Source organism: Mus caroli, unplaced genomic scaffold, assembly GCF_978045245.1.
Source record: "Mus caroli unplaced genomic scaffold, Mus_caroli_1 scaffold_5, whole genome shotgun sequence".
Taxonomy (NCBI): Eukaryota; Metazoa; Chordata; class Mammalia; order Rodentia; family Muridae; genus Mus; species Mus caroli.
This window is the reverse complement of record NW_028227260.1, coordinates 7,944,267-7,971,150: the sequence shown is the minus strand read 5'-3', so window position 1 is coordinate 7,971,150 and position 26,884 is coordinate 7,944,267. Positions and strand designations below refer to the sequence as shown.

Sequence of the window (26,884 nt, the reverse complement as noted above, 5' to 3'; positions counted from 1 at the left end):
ATAAATGTTCTGCAAACACTGTGGTGTACTTTTCTCTTTCCAAAAGTTTTGTTGAACTAGGGAGATCTTCTAAAGGAAGGGTTCTCTTTTCTTCCACTATAACAATTCCTCTCCATCTGACACCCCAGCCCTGCAGGGAAATGTGATGGTGCTTGCACGCACACACAAAAATAGCAGAAGGATCAAGGAACGTTCATGTATTTCAACTCAGTAAAACAAAATCACATAGACTCTACGCTACTTACAACACATTTTCAATTAATAAATGCTGCTTTTAAGCCATGATACAGTTGACTTTTATACACTTTCTGATTTAGCAACTCAATTATTCCAGATAGTCAATAGATAGCCAAATGACAACTCCTCATCTCGTACGTATGAGAAAGTTGCTAGCTTGTGCAACAGAAAGAGATTCCTATTTGCTGACTGTGCTGCCTAACGTAAGCAGCAAACCAAAACTTCTAGTTACAGGAAGAGTATGGCTATGGGGCCTTGCTGCTGCTGCTGCAAATAGGAACTATTGCATTCTAAACGGGAGACATTTAACATCAAGGGAAGGATTCTCAGCAAATTTGAAAGAGGCCTTTGTAGGTCTAAAGGGCCTTTGTAAATGCAGCTGTTCACTATCAAGCCTGTTGGTTTCTGTCAGTGATGCAGATTTGATAAGTAGTAATCAGGTTTATCAGAGACATATGCAGGCACCCATTCATTATGGAAAATGTAGGTTCAACGTTACTACCAGGGTAATGACCCAATCAGATTTTCTAAACGTCCCTTGTACTCTATACAGGCCCATTAACATTGGAGGGGAAGGTCCTAACTTGCTTAATTGTCTTGAGTTCAAGATGGATTTTATTTCCTTTCCCATCATGATCTAAGAATTCTCAGCTTTAGGACTGGGTATGTAACTCAGTGGGAGCAGCCTTGCCTACCATGTTTGAAGCTTCAGCACCACACATACAAAATTATCTTTACATAATCTTAGCTGCAGTTTGAACAGTATTTTAAAAATACCAACTGTACTTAAAGCCATACAGTATTAATAAACCAAATAAATCTAGAAACCTATCATTTTGGGGATGAAGCAGGCATTTAGAATTGAAACAAGTTGGATTTTGTTAAACTTTGAGCACTTTGTACCTGTTTTGGTTTTTTTTTTTTTTTTTTTTTTCTTTTTAAAAAGGAGGCAGAGTCGCCTCCCAAGTGCAGGGCATAAGCTACTGCACATGACTTGTATGCATCTTTACTGAATTCTCAAATGTCAGGTTGCTAAATGCCATGTGACACTGAATTTGGAGGCCCAAAGCCTGACACTGAAAGTCTGAGAAGCAAGCATCTCAGGAAAGCTGGGATAATGCCCAGGAGCCGAGCCGATAGTCACCACATTCACTGATCACTCTTGTGGTGGTTACATACACAAGGACTGATTTTAACACTGCATGTACTCAACAGTGACAACTCTAATTTCCTGGGAAATGACAAAATCCTTTACCTCTTCATAAAAAACTTTCACAACACACTATTCAATATATACCCTGACAGCCCCCACGTGAAGGAGGAACTCAGATGGGGAAAGAGAAGTATGGAAATGGTACTTCAAAATTTTGAAATAGGAAGTAAGTTTTAGAGAAAAAAAAAATCAACTTTTACATATAGAAAAATAAAATAGAATATTTTAAAAGAAATGGCCAGTAAGTAGAAAAACTTAGTGATAATAAAAACATTCACTTCAATACCTAAAACCTGCTAAAGTCGGAAAGATGAAAATTCTAATTCTGTGCTGTGAGTGCTAAAAGGTTAGAGTGATTCTTGGAGTCTTCCTGGGAGGAAACCTGGATTACCTTTCTTGATATAGTTTACTCTAAGAAATAAGAGGGTCACCTTTAAAATCCATTAGGAATGTTGTCAAGTCTATTGGTAGATATACTCTATGTAGTGAGTAAAAATAAGAATTATGGGACTTAAGCATCAGATTGACGAAATGAGACGACAATTGAGTGAAAACCATCAAAGCAATATGGCCTTTGAATTAAAAAATAAAGTGTGTAGGGCTGGAAGGATGGCTCAGTGGTTAAGAGTACTTTTAAAGGATCTGGGTTCAATTCTCAGGACCCACATGACAGTTCACAATCATCTATAATTCTGGTCCAGGCGGATCTGGCATACTCTTTGGCCTCCACGGACACTGGGCTCACAAATGCTGCACATAGATACATGCAGGCAAAACACCCATATGCATTAAGCAAAAATAAAGGGTGTGGACCCCTAACAAGACAAAAGGTGAGCTGAAAAGATGGCTCCGTGAGTAAAGGTCCTTGGTGTCAAAGCTTCACCTCAGTTCAATTCCTGGATCACGTTGTGTAAATGACCCCTAAAAGTTGTCCTCTGAATACACACATATGCACACACATACATAGAGACAGAGAGAAAGAGGGAGGGAGAGGGAGGAAGGGAAAGATGGAAGGAGAGATGGAGGGAGGGGGGAGAGGTGCGCAGGCAGAAAACGGACAAAAATAGTAAAGCATCATTCCAGCATTAACTGATGCTCTCAAGGTTAGGATTACAAGTAATTTCATGTGTGTGTGTCTAATTTCTCAAAAAGTATGCTTTACAGGATAGCATTTAGCTAGCATCATCAATCTATACAGGTGAGTAGCTGCTATAAAAGGACAGACATATTTAAAAACAACCAAGTTTATTTAGATTTGGGACTCTGGGTGGTTTTGTCTCTACTATCTGACCTCCTGCCACGACTTCTGGACCTTGATGAGCTACTACTCCGGCTACGGCTTTGACTCCAACTCCTGCTCTGGTTCCTACTCTGGTTCCTGCCCCTGCCCCGGCCCCGGCCCCGGCTCCGGCTCCGGCTCCTGCTCTGGCCCCGGCTATGGCTCCGGCTCCGGCTCCGGCTCCGGCCCCGACTGCGGCTTCGGGTCCGACTGCGGCTGCGACTCCTACTACGGCGGCTCCTCCTGCTCTGGCTCCAGGGGCCCGGACTGTGGTCCTTTCTTCTTCTACTGGGTGAACTGCGCCTCTCATGACTCTTCATTCCATGTCTGTGAGATTTCTTCACCCTGTGTCTACTACTGCTCTTCCTGTCAGACTCACCATTTCTCTTGTAGAAGTCCGGACTCGGGCTCCTCCTCCTCCTTCTTGACCTGCCATAGTATTCATCATAGTGACTGGCCCTTTCCCTCCTCTCTGAATTCTTACCGAAGGAGGAGCTAGTCCAATCTGGAGTCGGGTAGAAGTCTCTATTAGCGTCCCTATATTCATTGTTGGGATTTCTGAACACGTGAAGAAAGTTGCAGTGCTTTCCTCTTGGACACTGCTGGACTTCAAATAAGCCTGTAAGGGCAAGTGAGAGGCAGCAATTACCACTGTATTACTGCGACTCGTTCTGTTTCTCAAGTCTGAAGATGGATTGTTTTCATACACTGCTCTGAAGAAGGTCTAACATAGGTGGGGGAATCCTTCAACGTTCTTTACAAGATAAAAATAATAAATACCCAGGCATGGTGACACACTAGTGTTCAGCCAGGGCTACATAGTGAGTTTAAGGCCAGCCTGGGAATACATGAGGTCCTATCTCTAAAACAGACACACATACATACACACACAAAAAGAAAACAAAATAAAGGAACTTTTGTGGCTGAAAGTATTTTCAGATGACCTTTGTGATCGGGTACTGGTATGGAGAATCTATCAAGAACTAAGGCTGAATAATAAAATGATGTAACTGATTAGACGTTGGTAGCTATCTAGAGATCTCTCGAAAGAAGCTACACCAGAATAATGAGACAAAAAAGTTATTAGTTACTGAGAAAAATACTAAAGCTCTTTATATTTTGTTGCTGTTTTTAACGAAACAAAGCTCCTGGTTTGAGGTTTCAGTTATACTCAAGTCTATCACTGGAATCAGCCTGCATTTCTAGAACTCTAGAAACTTGCAAAATTAAACTTCCGATAAAAAAATATACTACCATCCTGTTTATGTGCCCAACCCTTCATCTTTTATCTTTTTTGTTTGTTTGTTTGTTTTTCAAGACAGGGTTTCTCTGTGTAGCCCTGGCTGTCCTGGAGCTCACTTTGTAGCTCACTTTGTAGACCAGGCTGGCCTCGAACTCAGAAATCTGCCTGCCCCTGCCTCCCAAGTGCTGGGATTAAAGGCGTGAGCCACCACACCCAGCTTCCAACCCTTAATCTTAGGGTGTAATAGTGGTTTTCACTTTCCTAGCAAGGAATTTTAAAATTCCATACATATATATGTATGTATGTATTCCTATATATAATAGAGAAAGAGAGAGATTGATTTTTCAAGACAAGGTTTCTCTGTGTAGCCCTGGCTGTCGTGAAACCCCCTCTGTAGACCAGGCTGGCTTAGAACTCACTGAGAAAACACCTGTCTCTGCCTTCAGGGTGCTGGGATTAGAGATGTGCACCATCACTGCCCAGGTTTTTTTATTTAGTTTTGAAACTTTTAAGGTTTATTTTATGTATGTGAGTGTTTTGACTGTGTTTACATATGTGCATTATATACATGCCTGGTGCCCATGGAGATCAAAAGAAGATATCAGATCCCCATCTCTCTAGCCCCTCCTTTTTTAAATTGATCAATAAATTAGTTTATTTATTTCAAGAATAGGTCTCACTATATAGTCCGAGCTGGCTTTGAACTCACAATCCTGTCTTGGCCTCCCTAGACAAGTTTTGGAATGTAAGGTGGTACCCTCCATGCCCGTCAGAAATGTTTCTTAATGACAGCATCCATTAAGAGAAGGCTGTTAAAGATTTAGACTTGCTTGATAAATTACATATTTTTTACTCAAGTTTTAAGCACCTGGGAAGGAAGAGCAGAAAAACCCAGAGAGAAGGGAGAAGTATATCCCTGAGGTATTAGAGCTCTCTTCATCTGGGGAACTTGCAGATTGATCTGGCTAGGCACTCTTAGAAATCAGAAACTGATGAGAGCTTCAAAGCAGCTGGTTACTCTGCAGTGCTGAATCATTCCTGGTTTGGCAGCCGCTCTCAGATGAGTCAGTGTAACTGAGAGCACCCAATGTACAACTAAACTGATCCACACCTACTTCAAGTAATGTGGGAAATGTTAGCCATGGGTAATGATTGCGGTGGTGATGATGGAAGACTGCGTAGGGACTGAGCCTGAAACAAACAGCTCAAGTGAGGAAAGCCAATGAACAGAAAACACCTTTGAAAGTGCAACATGGTTTAGCGTGGGTATCTTTAGTTTAGATGCTGCTGCAGTGTCACACACAGAACCCAGAACTGAGGATCTGAAGACTGAAAATCAACTTGCAATTCTGTCACCAATACAGTGTGACCTCAGACATTTATCTCATCCATATAGTGAACCACAGACCTGTTAGAGATCTAAAACATATCTAAACTGTGGTGTCCTTTACAGAACTCCTCATCTGGAGTATGAGACAAAAACTGTGCTTCATCCCTTTAAAATACTGTTTTCTTCCTATGAAGCTCCCTTTTGTATAGTGCAGCTAGCTGTGGGGGAAGGGTACCACTACATCGGCTTTTACCACAAATTGCCATTTTCCACCGGGTCACTGGGCAGAATTCACACTGGAGCTGTCGTCCTGCATACCATCGTCCATTAAAAACAGAAAAAGCTGCTTGACAGTCTTCTTCCCTTGGAAGCAAAAATCAAAGGGTGTGCTTTATAGTAACTCTCCCAAGCAGAGCAGGCCTATTCTAAACTAGCCCCTGTCCGCTTATTGTAGGACTTCAGTTCTTGTATTGTCTAGGTAGATCTCAGAGCATTCAGATTCCCACAGCCTAGTTTTTTATTCAGAGACCTTTGTCATTGACTTCTGAAAAGTTTTGTCACATGGAAATTGGCTAGAGTTAAGGCTTCTTAATCTGCGATTTGACCATTAAATCTGCAAAAGTGTTTCCCCTTGTTAGAACCCATGCTTTCTCTGCTGTCCTTACTACAATGGCTAATTGAAGCCATTAGCCATGGCACTGCTTAGAGAAATGGCAATACATGCAGGAATGACTTAGTAACTACATTGCTATCTGGTCAAGTGCACACTATTTGGAGCTTTAACCCTTTGTACCTTAGATTGGTATTTTCTACTCTATTCCAATTAGCCTTTATTCAGTTTGTATCTTTATGAAGATTATACTATATAAAAGAATCAAAACTACAGAAGTATAAAAAGAATGAAATAAAAGTGTATTATTTTCAAATCTTGACTGTTTATGAGCTCTTCATATTGACATTTTGAAAAGTATCATGCATAGGAAAGCTACATAGTCAGTGAGAGACATCAAAGAAACAATGCCGTAGCTATGTTGAAACATGGACGATGTATGTATGTATGTCCCCAATACTTACGACTGGTACTGAACATACACATTGCCCCTCAAATGAGGTTCCAGGTTGCAGCTGACCTAAGGAACAAAGAACAATTCTGTCTCACACACACACACACACACACACATACACATACAAAGTATTCAAAAGCAGCAAATGATCACATGCATCCTGTCCAGGCAAATAGTCCCTCAGAGTCCAAGATAGGCAGAACACTTTCCTATCAATTCAAGGCCAATCTAAGCACCTAACAACATTACAGATTCCCACAGCCTGGTCTCTGTTGATCCTTGTTTGTTGGTTTTAAACCCTATCAAGTATAAAATGTTTCATAACATGTACATAAAATGTACAAAAAATAGAATACAGGGGTTGGAGAGATGACTCATCAGTTAAGAGCACTTGCTATGTGTGTGTGTACGGATATGCTTCTGTTTGGAATATAGAGTATGTATATGTATACTTTTACAGATACATGTATACATATAGGCATACATATATTCTAAAAATATATCATACACATAAATATATAGTAACCAAAATGATATATAAAAGTTTTATGTATGTGTGTGTGTGTGTGTGTGTGTGTGTATTGATTGATTCAGGTTGAATATATAGCCAACACATGTAGCCTCCTGTGGACTATGAGTTGACAGAAATGTGGCCAAACACAAAAATCACAAACTTAATTAAAACATTATGATTTTTTCTAATTTGTTTTTGCTTCTGTCAGCTCAATTGTAGTTCTCAGGCATGAACTCTGTAGATCACATTGTGTCACAATGTCAAAAGTTTGGACACACTTGCTGGTATTGCTTTGTATTTTAAAATTCTGTAGAAAGAGCCTGTCTCATTCAGAATTTTAAAGGTACAAAGCAATACCAGCAAGTGTGTCCAGATGTTTTTCCAATTTGTCTTTATTAACAACAACAACAACAACAACAAAAAAAAAAAAACCCAAAAAACAAAACCTCAATTTAAACTCAACTGTAGTTGTCCTAAAACTCACTATGTAGGTCTTGAACTCAGAGATCCACCTCTTCCTTCTAAGTGCTGGGATTAAAGGAGAGTGCCACCATGCCTGGCTCTATAATTTCTATATAGATGGTATTCTTTATTCTTTGTCAAGTAATACAAGCTTAATGCCTCAACTACTATAGAGTATACATATCAAATCCTATTTCTATGTCTGCTCATACTTCTCTACAGTGCTTGCACTCTCCCATTGACAAAGCCATCTCTGTAGATGTAAGGCCTTCTCTGGTGTGCATAAACAGAAGGAGCATGCTGATTTATGGGTTCCCACTTCACTGTGCTGTACATGAACTGCTCTCACGAGTAGTTTTACTAGTACATATTTTCTACTTCATCTTGATATTAATAGAGTTTACATCATATAGTTGTGAATAATACCTCATTTTCGTATAAGTAGGGATAAATAATTGATCACTGCTTTCAAAAATTACAAATTTGATTTGTCTAAAATGACATAAAAATATCTCTTAAATATCCCTACTAGTGTTTAGCTTTAATCTTCGAAATGAAGCTATTCCATCTTACTTCAGGGTGTTGTTATTAGAACATCCTAAGGGGGACAGGATCCTACTCAATTTGTAATGCCATCTTTAGAAGGAAGACTAAAGGGCCTCAGCAGTTCATGTCACCCATGCCTAGGGACCTTAAAAATCAGTTAATCCAGTCAGGATTGGTGGCGCATGTCTAAAATCCCAGTAATAAGGAAGCTAAGGCAGGAGGATTACTATGGCTCCAGGCCAGCCTGAGCTGCAGAGTGAGCCCTGTCTCAAAGGAAAAAGTGCTACAGCACTTTTGCCCAGTGTGTACAAGGCCCTACATTCAATCCTTGGGACACCACCATGTGGGTCCTGAAGATTAAATTTAGCTTTGTCAAACTTGGTGGCAAGTGCCTTTACTCACTGAGTCATCATGCCAGCCCAAGAGGAAGACCAATTTTTACTTCTTGTAAATTTAAACTTTGTTTATCTACTATTTACTTATTTATTTGGGGTTTTTTTTTGAGGCAGAATTTCTCTGTGTAGCGTATTTGTTTATCTATCTATCCATCCATTTATTTATTATTTATTGGGTTTTTTGAGAAGGGATTTCTCTGTATAGCCTTGCTGAACTCACTCTGAGGACCAGGCTGGCCTCAAAACTCAGAGACCTCCCTGCTTCTGCCTCCTAAGTGCTGGGATCAAAGGTGTGTGTCACCACCACCTTTAAAATTTAAATGTTATTAAAAACAAAAAGCCTATTCCCCTCCCCATTTAATTGCCCTTTTCTAGTTTCTCCTTTATCTTTTTATAATATTATGTTCTGTTTCCCCTTCTTTGGAAACCAAATTTTAAAGACTATATTTTAAATCTGGAAAGCAGATTGTAATCTCAGATTTCTTGAATATCCATAGCACTTGATTAGTCCAACCATATACTTTCATTTCTGACAGCAAGAAAAAAGACCTATGGCTTTATTCCTACTTTCTCCAAAATAAGGGGTACTTCCCTTGTCGTTATATAACAAAGTCACTCAGGTTCAGATATGATCAACTCACAGACAAAGTAAGAGGCCTACATGTTGGGATTCAGCCACTGAGTCCCTGGAATAGCAGAAGCCAAATCTCACCCTCCTCAGTGAGTGAAACTGAACATCGGTATATATAACAGGGTTCTGGGTGAGGCGCTGAATGAGGGAAGGAAAGGACCCATGTCCATCAGAGACAGCAGCTAAGTGAAGGCTTGGATGGCTATGTACACCAGGCCTGACAGTGAGTTCAACTTCTGGAAAGAGCTGTAACACAAAGGCACTGAACAAGAGAGTCCTTTCCAACCCAGGCCCTAGCATTCAGAACACATGCCAACACATGCTTATGATTTCCGAGCGTATCTACATGGCACTGTCCAGGGTAGAGGAGTGGAAAGGAAGACAATGTTACCAAGTTTACCATGCTCAGCCTCAGACAGGCATATATGGAACAAGACAAGTGAACAGCCTAAGCCCTAGCTCTGCCCCTGTATGCTTATTTCAGGAGATGTGTCAGGTCCCATTCCAGTTTGTGCTCACCTTAAACTGAATCACTTTTCCCACACTCTTGAATTCAGGCAGGACATCATAATAGAAGTCTAGGAACTGTTGGTAGATCTCTTCTTCACTGAATTCTAGGCTTGAGTCAGGGTCATAGTCATCCCTCCTACACTGCTCCATTCCAAATGTTGTAAACATGCCCTTAATCAGCAAGGTGGGACTTGATGTGGGGAAGTTGTGTTTACGTGAACACCTGCAGAAGAAAAGTGAATTCATTTGTCCAATAACAAAATCACACATTAAAAGCTTACCATTAAGTTCAAGAGCAAGACTCAAGTAACATGGCTGTTTAGCCTTAACTACACAGTAATGAACATTGCTTAGAGGCTCAGTTACAGCACTCAAGCAAAGTGTTCTAAAACTGGCTGATTTCTCCCTGAAATATAAGATTAGGAATGGATTCCAAGGTCATATGCCATTCAAGAACCTTTGAACATGTTCATAGAGATTTCTCTATGTTGAACTATTGGGAAAAGGAAGGCCCAGTCATGTGACAGATTGCAGTGACAAGAATAAGATGCTGTATGTAGAAATATATTTTGCTTCTACACAATCTTCAACTGATTTTCATGCCTATGGAATTCAGTAATCTGAACCAGTGAGCTAGCTCAGTGGGTTAAAGCACTTGCTGCATAAGCCTAATGATCTGGATTTGATCCCTAGATCTCCATATCCCCCCTCCTACACATGCGCGCGCGCGCACACACACACACACACACACACTACTCTCTCTACACATTACAATAATAAATAATTTTTTAAAGCTGGGCACTGTAGTGGACACTTTTAATCCCAGCACCCAGGAGGCAGAGGCAGAACTATGAGTTCCAGGCCAACCAGTGTTTTAAGGTGAGAGAATATCTCAAAGATAGATAGATAGATAGATAGATAGATAGATAGATAGATAGATAACAGATAGATGATTGATAGACAGAAGAGATGATTGATAGACAAAATTTTAAAGTTCTAATTTTAAAAGAGACAATATGATAATTTAAAATTTTCCAGTTACTCAAGTATTGTCATTTTATCTACATATAGCATCATTCTAAAGTTTCATGTATTTTAAGTATTTTCTCCACTCTGATCCTTAACCACCTAGTGAGGCTGATGGTACTTGTACCTTTTCACTTTGCAAAGTGTGATGGCTAGTTCTAATTGTCAACTTGACAGAATCTAGAATCATCAGAGAAAGGAGTCTTAAGAAAGGATTGTCTAGGCTAAGGTTGAGAATGTCTGTGAGGGATTGACTGCCTTGGTACTTTAATTGATGTGGGGAAAGCCACCTTAATTATGAGTGGGACTATTCCCTGGGCAGGGGACCCTGGAGAGGTCAAATAGCATAGGCACGCATGCATTAAATCACCACCCTTGACTAGCTGCTTTAAGTCCCTCCTACCTTGGCTTCCCCACAATGATGACTGTAAGCCTGGAGCTATGAGCCAAGTAAGCTCTTTCTCCATTAAATCCCACAGCAACAAGAAAAGAATGCAATACAGTTGAAAGGCAGCTGAAACCTAGAGCAGCACACCTTCCCCAGTCATGTGGTGGAGAAGAGCAGGACCTCTGGCATGTGGTCCATTATAGAGGATAATAAATATAACTTAATTGCTATTCACGTAAGGTAACTAGTAACTGTGAAGAACAATCTCTTTTCATAGTTTAAAATGGAACAAGGTTAAGCTAACTATGCTGTTTTAGAGTAACTTTAAAAAAAAAAAATCATAGGATTTTATTTACTCCTTTCTCTTGAAGCAAGCAGTAGAAGAGATAATACAGTTCAAAGTCCGAAATAAAATTTTCCTGGATGGGGTGCTAATTAGATTATCAGTAAGACAAACTTAAGGGAAAGAAAAACTTAGGAAGGAAGTTTAAAAGTAGGGAATATTGAAGAGGAAAAAAGGGTACAATGGCCCTGGCCGGACAATGGCTATCCTGGTCTACATAGTGAGGTCTAGACCACCCAAGACAAAGCAACAACAAAGTTGTAAATAAGGTATCTCTGTGGCCTAGCACCTAACTACTGCTGCTCTCAACCTTAGTTAAAGAAACTTCTTTCTGTAGTGGACAGAGGTTAATAACTGACCAAGTGCTAAGAATAAGTGGCTATTGAATGCTCACCTCTAAACTGCTCCAAAGCCCAGGGAACATCACAGAAGGAGATGAAAAACATAAGTGCTAGTGGAAGGAATTGAATATTGTGAAACACTGTTTCCTAGACACAACATGGCCATTGCATTCACGAACTCAAAGCAACTATGGTTACCTTTGCAAGATGTGGTGGTTCGAATAAGAATGGACCCCATAAGCTCATATATTTCAATGTCTAGTCCGTGTTGGTAGGCTGTTGAGGGAAGGGTTAGGAAGGTATGGCCTAATAAGTGAAGGTGTGTCCCTGGGGGTGGGCTTTGAGGTTTCAAAAGCCCTTATCAGCCCTGCCCCTCCCTGTAGCCTCTGGATCAGTGCTCAGCTACTGTTCCATCACCATGTCAGTCTGCTTCCCACCATGATGATAATGGACTAAACACTTTGAAACTGTAAGCCAGGCCCAATTAAATGCTTTCTTTCATAAGAGTTACCTTGGTTTCTTCACAGCAATAGAAAAAGTGACTTAAGACATAAGCCCTGCATACAATCAAGCCCGTCAACATCCTAACATGGATAGGGGAAAGGTACTCAAAGGCCTTGTCCCTGGCAGTCAACAACTGCTAGATAGAGAACTTTAGGGATGTCACCACTAGTAAATTGCCAAAACATCTAGTAAATAACCTCACACTTGTGCACATAGAAGCAACACTCATTAAACTCAGTGGGTTATTTAAAGAGAAAAGACATTCAAAGAGGATGTAGTGGAAAGAAGGGATCCAGAGGGATAAGAGAGTAATGGAGGTGAATATGATCAAAATACATTACAGACATGTATGAAATTATCAAAGAATTTTTTAAAAACTACAACCAAAAAGTTTAACAAAAGCAAGCATCCAAAAAAAATGCTTAGGTTAAGGAATTATTATTATTATTATTATTATTATTATTATTATTTCTCTTCCTGACAAGGTGTTTACATGCCTCTAATCCTAGTTACTCAGGACAAGTTCCAGTTTAGCCTGGATTATAGATTAAGACCTCATTTTGAAAAGAGAGAGAGAGAGAGAGAACAAGCAATGGAAATGTCTCTCTGGCACGTGGCCAACTGTAATGCAGATGACCTAGTTGTGTCACTTGAAGTAAGGGATCTGGCCTCTCTGCAAAGGGAAGCACAACAGTGTTGTCTGAAAAGACAGCTTTGGCTTCCAGAACTACTAAGTTCACACAATGTTATGCCCCAACTCATTACTTGAACAATGCAAATAGCCAAGTTGTTCTCATCCTCTGATGTTCGTGATGGTAAAGTTTCATAAGCCTCTGACAAGGAGAAGTAATCTGACCACTGTCCGTATTTTATTGTTTTAATGACTGTCAGAGATGTTGTCTGAGAACCTGAAAGGACACTATTTTTCACAAGGAACTGCAGGTCTAGTTTTCATAAAACTATTTAATGTACCTATCCTTTTCTCATACCCAAAAGGAAACCCCTGAATCTGGTTTCCACAGATCTTAAATTTCAAAGAAGTATTAGAAATGCATCATAAATAAGAGCAGCTGGAAAACCTTAAAGGCAATTTGGTTCAACTACCCATGCAAATGGGAACCATATTTGGGGCTCATTTGGCCATCTGTTCAACATATTTCTTTGGCAGGAGGTGTTTTATACAGACCATTATTTATTTTGTGTGGATGCACCACGCCATAGCATAAATGTGAAAGTTGGAGGATCACTAGAAGGAGTCGGTTCTCTCTTTTCACCTTGGAGATCCAGGGATCCAACTCAAGTAATCAGGCTTTGCAGTAGGCACCTTTACCCACAGAGCCATCTCACTGACTCTTAAGCCATGTTTTATTATTTCTACTTGAGACTGAATTTTCTTAGAAAAAATGTTTCTAAAGGTACGAAAGGGAAGGTAGCCTCCTTCTCTCAGTTCCCCCAGTCCCTCAGAAGAAGCCCTTTCTACTTCTTTACCAGATTCTGAGTCACAGACAGGCTGGCAATCCACAATTCTAGCCATCAAATTCACAAGGTATTACATATTATACATCAATCCTGGAGCACACCAGAAATAGCTGGAAGCATCTAAATACCCGCTACACATCTCTACAATTCTGATTTACGAAATCTGAGGTGAGACAGTTTTGTTTAGCCTTTTTCCTTTTGACAGGATTCCCCCGTGTGTCCAGGGTTGGGAACTACTCCTGTCTTTTCATTCTTACAAAGTTCTATTAACTATGTGCAGTTGTGTGTACTGCAGAGTATACATGAGTATAGGTACCTGTAGAGGTCAAAGAAGTATCAGATCCTCTGGAGCTGCCTGACACAGAGCTGGGAACTGAACTTAGGTCCTCGGAAAAGCAGCACATACTCTTAAGGGCCAAGCCATCTCTCCAGCCTAAAGCTAGTACTCTTGAAAAATAAGAAATAAGCTCAGCATGATGGCACACACTTGGGATATGGTAGCAGGAGGATCAGTAGTCCAAAGCCAATCTTGGCTTCATAGAGTGTCCAAAGCCAGCCTGGGCTCCATGAGACTGTCTCAAGAAACCAAATGATTACTAGGTATGGTACCACACATCTTTTTGTTTTTTGTTTTTTGTTTTCGAGACAGGGTTTCTCTGTATAGCCCTGGCTGTCCTGGAACTCACTCTGTAGACCAGGCTGGCCTCAAACTCAGAAATCCACCTGCCTCTGCCTCCCGAGTGCTGGGATTAAAAGCATGCTCCACCTTGCCCGGCTGGTAGCACACACCTTTAATCTCAGCATTTTGGAAGTAGAGGGACATGGATTCCAAGCCTACTACAGAGTAAGACCTCAAAAACAAAAACAAAAACAAAATAACAAAACAAACCCCAGAAGAAAAAGAAAAGCCAAGCTTCAGCTTATCTCTTGTCTGGCACAGAATGGGGAAGCAGTAATTAGACGATGCCTCCAACAGATTTACTTACTGGTAGGAAGTGCTTGCTTCCTTTGACTTCTACATAAAGTCATCGTATAAAATATCATCATTACCTTGCCTTACCTCAACTAGTTGCTAAATGACTGAAAACATCAATACTATGTCTCTGTGTATCTTACCTTTGAAAAAGAAGTTGGAGGGCAAGAAGCATGACCATATCAGGAAATGACAACAGTAACAACAAAAATAGTGAACAATGAAAGTGATGAAAACTCAGGACCCATGCACCCAGCCCTGTGTGTTTGCCATGCTCAGCTCAGCCTCCAAGGCACCTCAAAAAGGTAGGATTGTGCATCATCTTCATTTCCCTGATGAGGGAGTTACAATGTAGAGAATTTAAGTAAACTTTCTCCCTGCCACAAAACCAAAGGAGTCGATTCCTAAGTCTGAACATACTGACAGCAGAGAATTAAAAGCCTATTCCTCTACTTGCTACAATACTATCTTTCATAAACATCTCTATACTCATGCCAAATTGGAAAAGACTACTTAGGGTATGAATTCACTCTTGGAAAGGTATTTCTGGCTATTCTAATCACTTCCAATATCTAATCTCCCCAACCCAAGTTGTTTTCCTGGGACTCATGTGAGCATGGAAGAAACCAACAAGCAAAGGGTCCTACTAGAGTCTCACTAGGCATACAAACCACACTTAAGGACACAGAAAACAAACTCAATGGTATTTTGGGAGTTTTTTTGTTTTGTTTTTTTTGTCACAAATACTTCAGACATTGTTTTTTGGTTGGTTGGTTTGGGTTTTATTTTTTTAACCTTTTGCATGCATGCATGCATGCATATATATATTCTCGTGTGTGGATGTGTGTGTGTCTGATTTTTGTGTTTTCATGGAATTTCTGTGTGTGAGAATGTGTGTCTCTCTATCTGTGTGTATGTGTGTTTTTTCTGTTTATTTTGTCCTATTCTGTTTTGGGGTTTTTTTGTTTTGCTTTGGTTTGGTTTCGTTTCGTTTTTTGAGACAGGGTTTCTCTGTGTAGCCCTGGCTGTCCTGGAACTCACTCTGTAGATCAGGCTGGCCTCAAACTCGGAAATCTGCCTGCCTCTGCCTCCCAGGTGCTGGGATCAAAGGCGTGCACCACCACGCCCGGCCTGTTTTGGCTTTTATTTGAGGTTTTTAGATGCTGTTTGTTTTCTAATGAGAAAGAAAGGGTATGGATTCTGGTGGATGAGGAGCTGGGGGAAGATCTAGGAGGAATTTTTGGAAAAGGGGAACCATGATCAGAATATATTATATGAAAAAAATCTAACTAAAAGTAAGTCTTCCCTAAGGCTAAAGGATTCACTCAGTTAAGCCCATTTCGTTAGCAGGCGAGGGGGCACCACATATGTGATGGTGAGCATAGCAGACTAAAGTCTATGCCGCTTCCAAAACCCCAACACTTTCCACAATTTCATTCTCACAGAAAGCCAAATCCATTACCTATCTCCAAATCTGCAAGCTCCCGTTTTGCTGTAGAACGGACAGTTGGCTCGATCTTTCTCCAGTACTCTTATATCCATGGGCGGTTCTGGGTTCTGCCAGGTGCCACCATTTTCCAGCTGTTAAAAACAACCATGACTTTACTGGTGATGTGAAACCCATGAAAGACAGTTTCTCCAATTAGTCAAATATTTTAATCAGAACACAAATGGTTTTTACATTTAGACATGCATAGTTAAATTAGAATAAGGAATCAAGACTATAGGCAATTGTTCAGAAACATGAGCTATATTTCTCTCTTGGCTCCCAGTAATTTTTCTTGATTGGGGGGGGGGCGTCACTTAATTTAACAGATGTAGTTAGGAAGGTCTTTAGGAAGGTCTTTTTGCGTGTGTGTGTGTGTGTGTGTGTGTGTGTGTGTGTCTTTTCCAAACAGGGTTTCTCTGTGTAGCCCTGGCTGTCCTGGAACTCACTTTGTAGACCAGGCTGGCCTCGAACTCAAGAAGGTCTTCTATCCATCTATTCTGAAAAGAGTCCATGGATGTAGGGAGCCAGCAGAAAGAACTACAAATTACTCTGAATCAAAGTGGGTGAACCAACCATTTGGGACTGTATGCGATGTCACTTAGATACATTTGAAGTACTTGATACAAGTATAGCCCATGACATGATTCAATAACACATCAATTGTCTTCTATTGTTATATAACTGAAGGGTTATAAAAGTGATTCTGGGTATCCAAAAATAATCAAAACCACCTACCACAAAAGCCATATTATTTAAACTATTGTTTCTAATGAAATATCAATTGATCTCAAAACCTTTTTTTAAGGCAATAGTCTCTCTGTTGTAGGCCACACTGGCTGCAAACTTGCAGTCATTCTCCTGCTTCATGCCCCCCCCTACCCCCACCCCAGCTAGGATGACTGGAACGTGCCACTGCTAGCTATCTCAAAGTCTTAATGAAAGGTTTTGAAAATACCTCATTTTCAGCCTGATCCAGCATCTTCTGCACAGCTTCCTATAAGTGGTATAAACATAGGACTAATGAAAACCAGGATGTCAAGCAAGTCATGTCCGGTTTCATACATGACAATACACACGTGAACACACACAGAAAAGGATTGACTCTGATTTCCTTTCTAAGCATATTATCTCCTAAAAAGGTTTTAAAAGATATAGAGCTTAGAATTTTTATTCAAATAAAAAATTTGAATAGAGTACATTGCAAATATTTAAGTCATAATAGCTTCAGCAACATATTTATATATAAATACCAGGTTCTGGTTTTTGAAATAATAATGACTGTTTTTTAAAAGTTAGATTAAACATCACAAATATTTAACAGAAGCAAAGACATGAGGGATAGTAACTAGGATTTATGAAAATTTTTACAGGAAGCCCAACAAGGCAGCAATAAATCTCTAAATGGTTGGTTTTAAATACGTACAAAGTTAGATTCCTTAGTGCCTCAAAACCATACATATGACTGTGTTTAGCTTACTTGGTAAGTATGTCTCGTTCTGGCAACTTAATTGTCATTGTAGCAGCTAGGTGTGGTGGTGCATGCCTTTAGTTCCAGCACTTGGGAGGCAGACAGGTGGATCTCTGTGAGTGTGAGGCCAGCCTGATCTACAAAATAAGTTCCAGGCAAGCCAAGGCTACATAGAGCAACCCTGTCTCAAAAACAAAACAAAACACCAAAAAAAGTCATTATTGCTTAATGTGACTAGTTTTGATTGGGAGTTAAGAGATCAAACCCAAGATTCTACTTTTACCACTATGCTATACCACACTCACAAAACAGAACTCTTTATCTCCTCCATCTCCTCACCCCCATGACCCAACCTAAATATCCTCAGTAACTGGGACAGCCATTTTCCCATTTGTTTAAAACAAACAAAAAACCCAAAACACCTTAAAACATGGCTTCGGTTCCCTTCCCTTCTTCCTCCCATAGAATTTGCCAGCTACAGTCCTGTTAACTGTGTTGCTTATCTGTTTGAAGGTCTGACCTCATCATTATCACCCACATTGTAATTAATTATTCATCCAATATTCTCTCTGGTCCCTGTTCTTTGTAGAAAAATCAGGATAATCTGTTGGAAGTAACAATACTAACAGGTTGAAGTCACTCTTTGTTAAAAAAAAAAAAACTCTCATTAGTATGATAAATAAAACCAAACTCTTTTCCATCTAAGAAGCTTGCAATCCTCCTGCCTTTGCCTCCTTCTGCAAATCCAACTAGTATGCACCTGGGCTCACAGGGCTGAAGTGTCAAGTACAGGGCTTGCATGGGCCTGCTTTAGGTCCTCCATGTATGTTACAGCTGTTAGCTAGGCGTTCTTGTCAGACTCCTAAGAGTGGGAACGTGTGTATCTCTGACTCTTTAGCCTATTCTTGAGACTCTTTTCCTCCTATTCACTTGCCTTGTCCAGCCTCAATATGAGAGCTTTCAACTTGTCATATTCTATCTTGTTTTTTTTTCTGTTTGACTTTTCTGTTTGGCTGTCTCTCGGAGGCCTGCTCTTTTCTGAAGAGGAAAGGGAGGGGGAGTGGATCTGGGGGAGAAGGGAGGCCCGGGTAGACAGAGGACAAACTGTGGCCAGGATGTATTGTATAAGACAAGAGTCAATTTCAATTATGATCCTCCCTAGTGTCTCCCATGCTCTTCCTCCAGTCTCCTGTGCTCTCTAAGTTTCAGGGACCACCAGGTCCCTTCCTCCTACTATCTCCACACTCAGTTAATTATCTCAAACATCACTTCCTCAGTGACTTCCTTGGCCAGCAATTCAAATAAGTATCTTGACTCCTATTATTCTATCACACCACTCTCCTTTTACTTCTCTATAAGCCTAACATCCTATTGTATGATCTACTTTGCTGACTTACCCTCAGCCACTCTAATCCAGAAGTCACTCAAGGAGAAAACCAAGACTGTGCTTTTCACTGCTTTTTCTTGTATCTGTCTAAGCATGAAAATGATACACACCGTCTTGTATTTCTTTATATATGCTTAGAATGGATTTCATTTTACCCACTTTGCCTTAACCAAGCTTCCTTTAAACAAGTGCTTTTAGAAGCCTTAGCTTTTACCTGATCCCTAGAAGTTAAAGAATATTCTGTTAAAACAGGAATTGATTCACGTCTGTAAAGTATGACAATACAGATAATTTTTGTGCCCCTAACATCCCATCTGGAAAGTGACTCATCTGAAAGGCAGTGCTCAAACAATGCTACCAACAATGAGCAATGGAACTGCCGTCTGAGACACGACCTGATTGTGGAGACTGCTGCCACCTTTCCATACATCTCTCCTCATTTTAAGATGAGTGACTATGGAATGTCGTGCCATTCAAATTTAGTGAGGGTAAAGAGAAAAAATATCTTCAAGGCAAGATGAGCTGTGCATGTTATATTTGAAACAAATACACAGTTGAGGACCAGCAGCAAAACAAACCAAGCTTTTAAAAAGAATCCCAGGAAATGTACACAATATAGACATATACATTACAGAATTTCTTTTTTTAAAGCAATGGTGGGGATTATTAAGGGAAGGTTTTAACAATGATTTAAGCATAAGCATTAAGAGACAGGGAGAGAAGCATGTTAGAAAAGGACATTAGCATGTGCCCTAGAGTGAGCACAGGTTTCTCAGAATTTCTTAAATGAGTATTATTTGCTCTGACAACAAAGTTAGACAGGATACCAGATATAATAACAAAATAATTTTTTAATTCTTTAATGTCTATTAAACTAATTCTTGCTGAGACGTCATTAGCTATTAAGTCTCTTTATGAATTTAGTAGGTGTAGGAACTTTTCACAATACTGTTCTTCTGTGAAGAACTCAACACATATATGACAGAACCAGAGGAAAGTCACACTTGCCACAGAGTGGTACAGGGTGTAAAACAGGGCAGCTGCCCGGTTTACAGAGATGTTTTACTACAACACAACCACATCCATTCATATACATATTATCTATGTCTGCTTTAGGGTACACTGGCAGAGCTGGATGTCCACAGAAGCCATACAGATATCACAGCCTAAAATATGACCTACCCCTTAAGGAAAATGTTCACCGATCTCTAATATAAACAGGAAGGTAACTTGGGTAAAGGTTATCTGTCATTGCACCACCCCAAGAGGAGAACTATTTGGAAACTAGTATTTCCACTAGTGAATCTGCAAACTCTTTACATTCACACGTGCACACCAAGAAGATACGCAGGGTTCTATCCTCCTATGACAGAAGTCACCTCTCTTTCTCTCTTCTCTTGTCGTTTCTGCTCCTCTTCCTCTTGCTCTTTTCTCTGCTGTTCTTCCCATTCTGCCTTTAACTTTCTCTTTAAAGGAAAAAAGAGAAGGTAATTTTTTTTCACTCATTCTTAAAAACACATGGCCTACAGAGTAAATACTTGAAAAGCTTTAGAAAGTGTTCATTGGAAAGAGAGACAATATCAGTTTCTATTATGTTTTATGTTAACATATGTAGCTCTCCTTTTGTTTACACATGCTGGGGAAGGGATCCAAGGCCTTGTACATGCCTGGCAAGAGCTCTATAACTGAGCTCTATACCCCAAGAAAGACAGCTTTTATTTAGAAAAGATTTTATTTGAGTGTCCCTATGAGTGTATGTGCATATGTGTGTGAGGGTATACACACTGAAGCACGTATGTGGGTCCTGGGAACAGAAGCCAAGTCCTCTGGAAAAGCAGCAAGTGTTTTTAACTCCTGAGCCTTCTCTCCAACCCTGTAACAAACACCTGGTTTTTTTTATTATTAACTAACCTTATTTTACTTGATGTGTACTGGTGCTGTGCCTACATCTATATGTATGTACCACATGCATGCCTGGTACCTCAAAGTCAGAAGAGGGCATTGGATTCCCTGGGACCAGAATTATGGATGGTTGTGAGCCACCATGAGGGTGTGGGAATCAAATCCAAGTTGTTTAGAAGAGCATCCAGTTCTCTTGACCTCTAATCATCTCTCCTAACAGCTCTTAAAGAGACTTAGCTCAGCTAAGCACTTACTCAATGAACTAGATACTTAATGTCTACCTCTAGTTCTTCCTTCCGTTTTCGAGCTTCCTCTTCTTTTTTCTTCTTTGCCCTGAATTCTTCTTGTGCCTTTTCTTCCCTCAGTAACCATTCTTCATGTAATCTCTGCCTGTTAATATAATGATGTAGTCCATAAAAACAAATGGGAATTAATCTAGAATGTATAGAAGACAGGGAACCAATATACAACATGGAAATCTGAACATATTTTCTATAAAGCAGTGAAGATGGGAGTGTGGCTCTCAGAAAAGCAACTATCTTCCCGGACAGAAATTAGTTACAATTACTACTTGGGGCTTTCAGAAGCATTTGCACCTGCTATGCCTTTTCTTTCTGTAAGAAAGTACCAGTGGTTTTCATCTCAGGCAAACATGTCAAAGCAATATCTGTGAATTTTCACATTCGCATAGCATTATTCTTCCTAACAGAAGCATTCTTTTCCCACTAACATTACTTCCTCCTCATCCTCTTCTGTTTTTGTTTGTTTCAAGACAGAGTTTCCATGTGTAGCCCTGGCTGTCCTGAAATTCACTCTGTAGACGAGGCTGGACTTAGAGAGATACCCCTGCCTCTGCCTCCCCAATGCTCAGATGAAAGTTGTGTACCACACCTGGCTGAATGTATATTTACTAACTTATTTTTATAACTCCGTTTCATCTTGTCTTAAAACCTTTAATTTGTGTGTGTATGAACGTTTGTCAGCAAGTAGGCATGAGTATCTTGTGAATGCCTGGTGGGTAGAAGAGGTGAAAAGACTGGGGGAATAGGAGTTTCAGACGATAGTGAGTCACCATTGGGAACCAAACTTGGATAATCTGAAATAGCAAAGTAAGTGTTCTGAATTAGTGAGCCTTTTTTCCAGCTCCCTTAAAACTTTTGTTTTAAAGACATGCTCACAACTCACAACATAACTTTTCCCTAGAGGTTTAAAAGTTTGAAGGCAAATCATAGGAATCCCTTGATTCTATGGAATAGAAACTCAAAGGTTATAGAGAAAGATGCCATGGTTTTTTTTTTTAGAGCCATAATCATAAAACTGACTTTTAAAATGCACAGACTAGCCAGGTGATACATGGCAATGATCATAGCAATTGAAAAGCTGAGACAGGATTACAAGTTCTAGGCTAATTTGAGCTTATAAAACAAGACCCTTGCCTAAAACAAACATACAAACAAAACATACCTCCCCAAAAGGTAATGTCACCTTAAATCAATAAGTCCCAGACATCCAACAGCACAAGATTCTCATTTTAAATCTTTATTTGACTAGGTTTGTAATCACCTATGAACCACTGCTCTGGTCATGTCTGTTGAGGGAGTTTCCAGAAGTATTAACTGAGGAGGGAGACTTACCCTAAATGAAGCCATCTGTGGACTAGGGTTCCTGGTTGGAGTAGTAAGGGGAAAGGGAAAAATGAAGCTGAGTACCTGCTCCCTGACTACAGACACACCTGGAGCAGGTACTTCTAGATTGTTCCTGCTGCCACAGCAGAACAGCTCTCATCACCATACTGTCCCCACTCTGGTGAACTATAGAAGACTAAAAAGTATGAATAAACAATTATGCTATATCCATATAGCTTACCGTTATACTGTCAATAGAATTAGGCCTTTATGTCAACACTTTATATGTATATTTACTATACATACATACACACACATATTTACCAATTAGGAAAAGAAATAAAAAATACTTCCACTAAAAAAACAAAACAAAACAAAACAGCCGGGTGTGGTGGCCCACGACTTTAATCCCAGCACTCAGAGGTGGATTTCTGAGTTCGAGAGCAGCCTGGTCTACAAAGTGAGTTCCAGGACAGCCAGGGCTATACAGAGAAACCCTGTCTCGAAAACAAAACAAAACAAAACAACACAACAAAATAGGTACAATGACACATGCCAGTAATTCCAGCATTTGGTAGGCTAAGGCAGGAAGATCCTGAGTTGGAGACTAGTCTGGATTTGTCACACAAAAAAAGAGAGGAAAAAAAGACACCTAACTTTAGCCTGTCAGCTAGGGATTTAGTTTATAAGAGGCTATTTTCCAAAACCCATTTTTTTTACAAGATTTTATATGAAAAGCTGCTACTAGTTGATATTACAATAAAATGAGTTTAAATGTTTCAGTTAATACTGACCTCTCTTCCTCCAACAACCTCTCTTCTTCTAATCGTTTTTCTTCAGCAAGAGGATCTTCTTCCTCCTCTTTCTGTGACAATTCTGTAGAAATTCAAATACTTTATTAAATAAAGTCTCACAATCCTTGGTCAGTTATTCATGAAAAAAAGATAAATATTTAACCTTTATAATTATGATAAAAACCTAAACTTAAGGCCTAGTGGTAAAGCTTTTAATCCCAGCACTCAGAAGACAGAACAAATGGATCTCTGAGTTCAGGACAGCTTGGTCTACACAGTAAATTCCAGCCAAGGCTATAGATCCTACCTCAAAAAAAAATCTTGAAAAGAATAGTAGTTATAAGCTTCCACATGTGTGCCGGGCCTTGAACTCTGCTCCCCTGCCCCTCTCTCCTGAGTGCTGGGATAAAGACGTGCAGTGCCAGAGCGCTGGCTAAGCGGGTGTTCTTAAGCATTCCTCTAACCGCACTTCTTTTTAATCAATGCTTCCATCATGATACTCATGGCATGGCTGTACAACGGGTTCAGAACCAAACAGGAAGAGGAGAGGGGGAAGAGAGAGGGAAATATTTAATGATTTTGCAAAGTTATCGAAGTACTCATGAATATTTAAGTGTTCTATTTTTTTTTCAACTCTGTGTACACTGGAAGACTTTTCAAAAATAAATAAAAATCTGGCAAAGTAGTTTTAATGGAAGAAAAGTTTATACCTTCTATTCAAAGTTTAAATTTGAAGGGGGAAAAAAAAGGAATGTCAGTTGAGACAGGTGGAAGGGGATAAATGACATGAGCTTAAGAAATTGTAGCAGATCAGCTTCAGACTTAAAGCAGGAGGGTTTTGTCATCAATAACACAACAGCTTACTGTTCCTTTTTGTTTTCATCCTTGATGTTGGAGCCTGCCTCTCCTGAACTAGTTCTCAAGTACTGTTCCACAGTCTCTGGTGGTAGGGCTGGCCATCATCTTAACCGAGTACTGCTGTGGGAGCTCAACCCTCTTGACTGCATTTGTTAAGTGCTTGGTCATTTTATAAACACCTAATTTTATGAATCTACTAAATGTATAGCTCTACCACTTAGAATATCGGGTTCTGTCATGTGCGGGCCATTTTTAAGTGGCACGGTGGCTGGCTGCAGAGATGAGCTGGGCAGGAAATCGAGGGAAGCAGCTGCATGGGCTGGGGGTGTAGCTCAGTTGGCAGAGTGGTTTGCCTAGCATGCACGAACCCATCAACTTGCAAAGTGCCATGGTCGCCGCACCATGACACTTCGAAGGCAGAGGCAGGAGGATCAGAAGTTTGAAAGAGTCGTCCTCAGTTACGTGGTGGCTGTAAGGGCAGCCTAGCCCGTCTGAGGCCGCGTGGGAGGGCGGAGCAGAAAGAGAGGGAGCAATTCCACATCCAGAGCAACAACTACCTGCCTCTCGGAGCCGAGCGAGCGCCTGCCGTCGCCTCTTACGTCTCTCCTTCTTCCGGAGGGCCAAGTATTTCTTTCGGCTGGAAGATTGAAAAAACGCACGCGCACACAGAGTGAGCATCCGCACACCCGGCTCTGCACCTTCAGGCCAGGCGCCTGCCTAGGACAGCGCTTGGAGGCAAAGGAAGGAGGCGGGCTAGCCGCGCTCCCCTCCGGCCTCCGGTCGCCCCGTCCGTCCCCCGACCCTCCTTCCGCTCCCCTCCTGCGCACCGCCCCATCTCCTCGGGCAGCCCGGGAGATATTCGTCCCCGCCGCGCGGGAAGCCCCAATCGCCTCGCCTCGTCATTTCCTATACCTCAGTTTCTGCGGCCCCGCCGTGGCCCCCGCCGTTTCCATACTGCCGTCGCTGTCTTCTCTCCCACGGCAAGGTCTCAGCGGAAGCAGCCGCCCAGGTCCTCGGTCGCCCACTCCGCGCGGCCACCAACCGGTACCTGCCCAAGACGGAAGGAGCCGGCTTTCTTCCCGCAGCTAGTCAGCCAGGCGCCGCGGCCTGAGAAAACAGACCCTCAAAGAGGCCGCCGCAGCCACCGCGGCAGACCTGAGAAGCATTTCCTCCCTCGGCCAGTCAGCCAGGCATCGAGGGCTGAGAAAATGTCCCCTCACCGAAGCCGCCCCCTCGACCCCGGGGATCTCCCACCACCGGAAACTCGGGCCCCAGCTCCTCGGGGCCTCGCGGCGGCCTTAGCACCGCCCTTACACCGCCCCTTGCCCAGAATTCAAGGCGTTAAGGCCTAGCTCCGCCCCCTCAAATCAAGTTCCAAGGCTAGGCCTCTAGGCCCCGCCTCTCTCCGCGGCTCCACCCACGAGCGCCCCAGATGAAGTTTAAGAATCCGCGTCCTCTTTGCAAAGCCTTGCAAAGCCCGCTGGTTCTGGTTCCAAAGGGATCAGGTTTGTCACCCTTGTTCTTACTCCTGAGAAGCAGAGAGGGACCGGCGTTAAGTGCAGGGGAACGGGATCTGTTCCGCTGGCTCTGGAGTTGTGCTTGGAGAAAGAGAAAAAACAAAACAAAAAAAAAAAAACAAGCCGAAAGCGTCTGGAGGTGAAACTGACTGGAATGTGCTGGGAAGCAGGGAATTTTGTTACTGGAACAAAAGTACAAAGCAAGGGTATCTAGAGATTGGCTGCTGCTACCCCATGCCTTTGTGCAAAGGGGAGGAGGGCTGGAGAAGAGGGCTCAGCTGTAACTGTAATGAGTGCTTTACTACTATTTCATAAGATACAGATTTGGTTCCCAGCACCCACCAGACAGACAGTTCACAACCATCTGTAACTCCAGTTTCAGGGGATCCTGTGCTGCAAACACGCAATGAACATACATAAAATAAATCTTTAAAAATATTTACATATGCAACGAGAAAATGTTAAACTATAGCAGCCTCCAGGAGTGTTTGTTTTATGGGGAAATTTTACGTTGCAATGTAAAGGATTAAATTAGCAGGACAAGGTAGTTCACACCTAATCCAATACTCTTAGCACTTAAGAAACTAAGGCAAGAGGATCAGGGGTTCAAGGTCAACCTTGGCTATTTAGAGAGTTCAAGGCCAACTTGAGCTACCTGACACTTCCATTAAAAAAGAAAGGCAGCCGGGCATTGGTGGCTCAGGCCTTTAATTCCAGCACTTGGGAGGCAGAGGCAGGCGGATTTCTGAGTTCGAGACCAGCCTGGTCTACAGAGTGAGTTCCAGGACAGCCAGGGATATACAGAGAAACCCTGTCTCGAAAAACAAACAAAACTAAATAAATAAATAAGAAAGACAAGAAAAAGGTAATACTGTATCACAATCATCTAGGGGCCGTGTGATGTGGAACTAGAGAGAAAAATAAAAATAGGGCTGGCAGATGATTAAGCAGGTAAAGATGCTGAGGATCTAAACACGATCCCCAAGGACCTATATAGCAGGAGAGAACAGACTCCCACACATTGTCCTCTTTGGCATGCATTCCCACACTAAATAAATAAATGTAAAAACAACAAGTAGGCAAGAGACAAGAAGGCAAAAGTAAGAGGCAAGAGAGGGAGGAGGGGGCAAGCAGTCCCTTTTATAGTGGACCAGGCCTACCTGGCTGTTGCCAGGTAACTGTGGGGAGGAGCATACCTGACTGTTGCCAGGTAACTGTGGGATGGAGTTTAGACAGAATGCTAACACTTTGCTCTTTCTGCTCTCAGGGGCATCAATGGACATCTCCTTCACATTCTGCGGCAACTTCCCTGCAGTGCTTATCAGAGGCCTTACCTGGGGCCACAAGATTCTTGTTTTGTCACAAT

At 41.3% G+C, this 26,884-nt stretch overlaps 1 protein-coding gene across 1 annotated transcript; it reads right to left on the bottom strand.

Annotated features, from left to right (window-relative positions):
* Window positions 1-11: 11 nt before the first annotated feature.
* Zrsr2 (zinc finger CCCH-type, RNA binding motif and serine/arginine rich 2) lies at window positions 12-25,299 on the bottom strand. The gene is made up of 12 exons (XM_029473179.2): window positions 25,222-25,299; window positions 24,914-25,049; window positions 24,559-24,638; window positions 23,144-23,225; window positions 21,006-21,114; window positions 20,202-20,288; window positions 16,923-16,961; window positions 15,941-16,059; window positions 9,434-9,647; window positions 6,377-6,432; window positions 5,556-5,665; window positions 12-3,348 (listed from the first exon to the last, which is right to left on the bottom strand). The coding sequence occupies exons 2-12, from the start codon at window positions 24,952-24,954 to the stop codon at window positions 2,696-2,698; spliced, it is 1,590 nt and encodes a 529-aa protein (XP_029329039.1). The 5' UTR covers window positions 24,955-25,049; window positions 25,222-25,299; the 3' UTR covers window positions 12-2,695.
* Window positions 25,300-26,884: the final 1,585 nt, after the last annotated feature.

Coding starts and splice junctions, on each gene's coding strand:
- Zrsr2 (XM_029473179.2), bottom strand. CDS start 24,954: ATGGAAACGGCGGGGGCCACGGCGGGGCCGCAGAAACTGAG. Junction 24,639..24,913: donor GCGGGGCCGCAGAAACTGAG/GTATAGGAAATG, acceptor TCAATCTTCCAG/CCGAAAGAAATACTTGGCCC. Junction 6,433..9,433: donor GAAAAGTGATTCAGTTTAAG/GTGAGCACAAAC, acceptor TTTGTTCCTTAG/GTCAGCTGCAACCTGGAACC.